The sequence below is a fragment of the Nematolebias whitei genome, chromosome 16 (assembly GCF_014905685.2).
Source record: "Nematolebias whitei isolate Nwh7 chromosome 16, NemWhi1, whole genome shotgun sequence".
Taxonomy (NCBI): Eukaryota; Metazoa; Chordata; class Actinopteri; order Cyprinodontiformes; family Rivulidae; genus Nematolebias; species Nematolebias whitei.
Window position 1 is genome coordinate 36,118,827 of NC_056513.1, and position 6,000 is coordinate 36,124,826.

The 6,000-nt window shown below is 40.5% G+C and overlaps 1 protein-coding gene across 1 annotated transcript in view; it reads left to right on the forward strand.

Moving 5' to 3' along the window:
- The window catches only part of mcoln1a (mucolipin TRP cation channel 1a), a 36,754-nt gene that overhangs the window by 14,982 nt on the left and 15,772 nt on the right, over positions 1–6,000 (forward strand). The window contains exon 4 of the mRNA XM_037690594.1: positions 4,869–5,025. Within this exon, the coding sequence (XP_037546522.1) occupies positions 4,869–5,025 (157 nt within the window). The remainder of the gene's footprint in view (positions 1–4,868; positions 5,026–6,000) is intronic.

Consider the following 6,000-nt stretch of genomic DNA (forward strand, 5'->3'; position numbering starts at 1 on the left):
CTTATGGTCTTATTAGTCCAGGACATCAACATATTTTTGATTAGAGTGAGTTGTGGAGAATGTGTAGGCCAAATCAACACATCTAAGTGGTTGTGTTGTTTTTATTAAACCATTTAACCATGTTTTTCTATGTGACAAGCCTGATAATTGTTGCGAAAGAGGTCACTGCCCTCAGGAAACACCAGTACCCTGATCAGCCCTTACAAATGGCAGTGTATTGCTACTTCTGACATTTGTATTTAAACCAGCATAAACCTGTTTCAGAAAATTAAAGTACAGTTGCTCCTCTGTAGGTCTGGATAATGCAGTCCAGCCTTCATTCCTCACAAGCATTAGGGCATTTTGTGTACTTGCTTTTTGCAGAGTGAGAACGGCTCACAAGAACTGCAACTGTGGAGACACAATCCACCCGTCCACCCATTATATCTTGTTAAAGTTCCTTGAGTCTTTCGTCTTCCTTCCTGTTTTAATTTTTACTTCATCAGTTTGAATGAAAAAAATGTATATTTTTGGAAAATAAATAAACTTAAAGAATATTTTGTAATAAAACCAGAATTTTAGAGAAGTGTTGATTTGTGTTTGAAGTAAGATGTCATACTCCATACTAAGCACAGGTGCACCTCAAAGATGTGTACTCAGTCCTTTGCTCTTTATTCTGCTGATTGTGCATTCTGATTTACTCAACTAAAAGGGCTGATTGCAGATTTTAGAAAATATGCTACACGTATCTTTCTGTACATCTGTGGCTTCCTTGTGGAGAGGGTCAACAACTCAAGGTTTTGGGTGTCAACATCACTCAGGATCTGTCCTAGACTCAACACCACACATCTGGTCAACAAAGCTCAGCAGAGGATACATTTCCTCTAGTGTATGAGAACTCCCCTTTCTATCCTCACCACCTTTTACCGGGGGACTGTTGAGCCAACCTCATCATTTCCTAGTATGACAACTGCTGTGTGAATTCAAGAAGACTCCAATATGTGGTGAGAATGGCTGAAAGGGTCATCAAGGTCTCACTACCTTTTCATTTTTCTGGAGACATGCAGGAAAAAAGTATTCATTGTGAAAGATGCCTGTCATCTCACCCACAAACTACCGTATTTAACCTCCTGTAATACAGTACTGTTCCACTATATTAACAACATCCAGGATGTCCAACAGTGGCAGATTTATGACTTTAGATTGATTACTTTCTGAGCGTCACCAAAACCTGTTGAGTGGTTCATGGGATATCGTGTACACTGACAAACACAGGCAATTAATTTAAGTGTTCATCCACTTTTAATGGTAAGAAAATTACAATATTATTCTAGTTTCTAAACCTGTCAGATACTGCCTTTCTGGCATCAAGAAATGTTATATACACACACACACATACATATATATATATATATATACACACTTTTTTTTTCTTTTGGCTGCCCCTTTCTTTAGGGGTCGCCACATCGAACTAACTTGACTTGGCGATTGCTTTTACACTGAATGCCCTTCTTGATGCAACCACAGATCACCGAGCTACCACAGCCCTCTGTGTGGAGTAGAGAGCTGCCATCTAGGGCTTCCGGGGGAGCAGATGGTGGGTGTTAAAGCCTTACTCAAGGGCCCAGAGTGGGCCAAATGAGGGTGGATACAGGTGTGGGTGCTTCACCTTTCCCACCTCCATTTTGATGTTGTCGGTCCAGGGAGTTGAACCGGTGACCTTCTGATCATAGGCTCACTTTCTATAACCTTTGCGCCACCACCCCCTTCAGGAAAAAGTAATACAGACCCTTTCCAAAAAATTAGAATATCATGGAAAAGTTGTTTTAACTTCTATAATTCCATTCAAAAAGTTGATCTTTAATAGATGATAGATTCAGGGCCCACAATTTAAACGATTTCACGTATTGTTTATTTTCACATAATTTGGGCTTCCAACTCATGAAACCCACGAAAACAGGATTAAAAAAAATAAGAATACTGTGAAGACATCAGCCCACACCTCAGTTTTTCCAGAAAAAAAGAAAGAAATTACAATCACAACAATTCAATCAAAATATGGTACTTTTCAAAACGATATGTCAAGCTTCAATACTTTTTTGGGAATCACTTTGCCTTAATCACTGCCTCAATGAGACGTGGCATTGAGGCGATCAGCCTGTGGCATTGACTGGGAGTTATGGAAGCCCAGATTTCCTTGATGCTTGCTGTCAGCTCTTCTTTGTTGTTGGGTCTGGTGCCCCTCATTTTCCTCTTGACAATACCCCATAGATTCTCAATGGGGTTTAGGTCTGGCAAGTTGGCTGGCCAGTCAAGCACTATGGCATGAGCATCAAACCAGGTTTTGGTGCTTCTGACAGCATGAGCAGGGGCCAGGTCCTGCTGGACAATGAAATCTGCATCTCCATACAGCAGAAGGAATCATGAAGTCCTCTAAAACATTCTGGTAGACTGTTGCGGTGACCTTGGATTTAAGAAAGCAGAGTTTACCAACACCTACACTGGACATTGCACCCCAAATCATGACTGACTGTGGATATTTCACACTGGACCTCAAGCAGTATGGGCTCTGTTCCTCTCCCTTCTTCCTCCAAACGCTTGGACCTTGATTTTCAAATGAAAGGCACACTTTACTTTCATTGGAAAAGAGGACCGAGGAACCCAACATTTGTAACCCATCTCCTGGATGCGTCTGAATGTGGTGGTTTTTGAAGCTGTGACTCCCACCTCATTCCACTCTTTCTGGATCTCTGACAGATTCTGGAATCTTCTCTGTTTGATAATCCGCTGCACCTCTTTTACTGGTGCATCTTCTCCTGCCACATTTTGCCCTTCTACTAGACTTTCCATTGATATGCTTGGACACAGCACTCTATGAACAGCCTCCTTAGTTATGAACTTTTGTGGCTTACCCATCCTATGGAAGGTATCAATGATGGTCTTCTGGCCAGTTATGTCTGCAGTCTTCCCAAATTGAACCAAACTGAGACAATTGGACCAAACTGAAGCAATTTAATGAGACCTGGAGAAACTTGTGTAGGTGCTTTGAGTTTAGTAGATGACTAGTGCGTCACACTCAGTTTAAAACATTCAAGCCCTGCAAAATTTGGGCTGATTTCGCCACAGTATCCTAATTTTTTGAATTCCTGTTTTCAGAATCAGAATAAGCTTTATTTTCATTGCACCGAAATACAACGAGAATATGTACGTACAGTCATCCGAAAGATGGGCGGAGTGCACAAAGCTGCGGCTATAAAAAGCACGGCCTCTCTTATTCTTATTCAGAATAATATTTTTGTTTAGATGAGAAAAGGGAAGAAAACATGAGGAGAAACAGTATAAAAAAAGATCTTTCACACCTTGTCCTAGACAGGGCACGATTTGAGGCATCAAAAAAACCTACCACAGCAAAGCAACATAAATAGACGTAATGCATGTACAAATAGGCCGGTGAAGACATTGAATTTTAAGGGAAAGTTGTAGCATAGTCCTGAGCCCTCCCCTCTCAGCCATTGTCAAGATAAGATGTGTTATTTATCATTAGCCTGGTTGAGGTTCTGTCACATGTCCACGGCCTTGGGGAAGGGAGGGGTGAGGAAACAGACAAAACATCTTTGTTGTTTCTAAACATGCCAGGAGGAGTTGAGATAAATCCGCCATCAAGGCCACAGTTTGGGTCAGCCAGAACTCATGAATTGCTGTTTCTGCCTTTTTAAAAGTCTCACTGGTACAGTTCTCTGATGGAAACTCCAAACCGCCGAATTGATTCCTTATGCTGAAAGTCGAGCTCACTGCTTCTCCAAGATTATTCCCACCATTCATGGGTGCTGTCAGAACGTTCACAGTCCTGATAACAGCTGCTCCAGCTCTCTGACGCAGCTGCACATAATTCAGTCTGAGTGCTGCCAAGCTTCGACACATCCACATGAATTTGTAGACAATCCAGATTTCGTCAAACAGCAAAAAAACAGTTGTCATCATGAATCCAATTTGTTTCCATTGAGGGTCCTCCTTACCCTGACTCCTGTCGGGAGAAGTTGATCAATTTTGTTGAGAGACCAACTGATCAAATCCCTCAAATTAGGAAGGTATTTTTGTGGGTTTCATGAGCTGGAAGCCCAAATTATGTAACAATAAACAAATAAATACTTGAAATTGTTTAAATTGTGGGCCCTGAATCTATCATCTATTAAAGATTAACTTTTTGAATGGAATTATGGAAGTTAAACAATTTTTTCCATGGTATTCTAATTTTTTAGAAAGGGTCTGTATATTAAGATGAAAAAAAAAACCACAATAACCATAAAGTATGTGTTTATAATAATAATAATAATAATGTCATCACAATGTCAGCACTATATGTTTCCATACAATGGTGAAATTAGTCTCTGCATTTAACCCATCCACCGCCAGGTGGTGCAGTGGGCAGCTATTGAAAGCGCCTGGGGGACATTTTGGGGATGAGACGTGCTGCCCAGAGACGCCACGTGATGTGCAGTGACTGGGGATCGAACCTGGGACTTTCGGGTCCCAAGCCGGCTGCCCTGCCTCTACACCATCTCGGCCCCCTTATCAAGTAGCTTATCACAAGTCCAGTGTAATTTATTTTAAAGTTTTGTCATAAAGAATGAAGGCCGAACACTGATTTCCTGGTTGAAATGAGACGAATAACGGTTCTAAAACCTATTTTTATATTCTCTGTTAAACTACCTGCACCAGATTATGGTTTGATTATTGGATCATTTGTGTTTATTTATTTTAATCAGCCGTACAGTTAATTTGTAAGTAAATAAAGTTACAGGTGGACTGTCTGTTTCTGTCCGTCTTATTCTGTGTTCAGCCCTCCTTTAAAAGCGGTTTCTTTTGTTTCTGTGTTCTTGTTCTCTCAGTACCTGACGTTACCAAATACCACAGTGGGGCGCTACGCATACGTCTACGATGTTGGCATCAACGGCAGCGCGCTTTCCCTCTGCCAGCAGTACTACAAGAAGGGCCAGATCGACCCAGCCAACGACACGTTCAGCATAGACCCCGGCATCATCACAGGTACACCAACTGAGCTGCTGTATCTTGCTTTAAAAACCTCCTCCTGCTGCTGTTGATGTGTGAATATTTACACCATGTGACTCTTATGTAACCGCTCTCATTTAGTGTCTAGACTCTGTTTCTCTGAGTAGAGAGTGTAGAGTGTTTGTTTTATGATAAAGTTCAACTGATAACCCGTCAAAGAGACAGAATAAACATGAGGGAAACATTTCTCCTGAGAGCTAAAACTCCAGGTTTATGGTAAATAAAGAAAACGTCTTTGTGTTCATAGAAATACATTCTTTTTGAAAATTGCTGGATTATTTTTGATGTTTTCTATCATTTTAATTATTGCATGTTTCAAAATGGTTTTAAATGTTTATATAGCTGCTGTAAATGTTTTTTGTAGTGTCAGGATGAGCTCATTTTAAAAGTTTCTCTTTCACTTCAGTAAACTTTTTTCCAGTTAAATAACACATTTCATAATCTCAGAGTTTCTTGCTTCCTCATTTAATTGTATTTGACACATAATTTACCAAGAAGTGACATCAATAATGAAAACAAAATATTTTGTCACCAAATATCTTCGGTGGCCAGATGTCCCTAATTGTGCAGGACTGTTCTGTATTTTTCACTCTTGTCAGGTCGAGCCTCAAGTTGAAACAAAGCCCCGCATTTGACTGGGTCAAATTATCAAAAGTTTTTAAAAAAAAGTTGATGAGCATTATTCAGTGGCTGCATTTTGCAGCCATTAGATATCACCTCTTTAACTCTTTGATGAGGCTGTGATCAGAGCAGCATCAGCTTCAGTCAAAATGTGTAGCGGCATCTCCACGTCATGGCCATCCTCTGCGCCACTATGCTAATTTAAAAATTAAAAAACGGGGGGGCAAGAAAAGGAATTTTATTTATGCAGAATATAATGGACACTATATCAAAGAAGTGAAAATGCAGCTACCATGGGTGTCAGAAGCATCTGTAGTGTGTGTGTGTGTG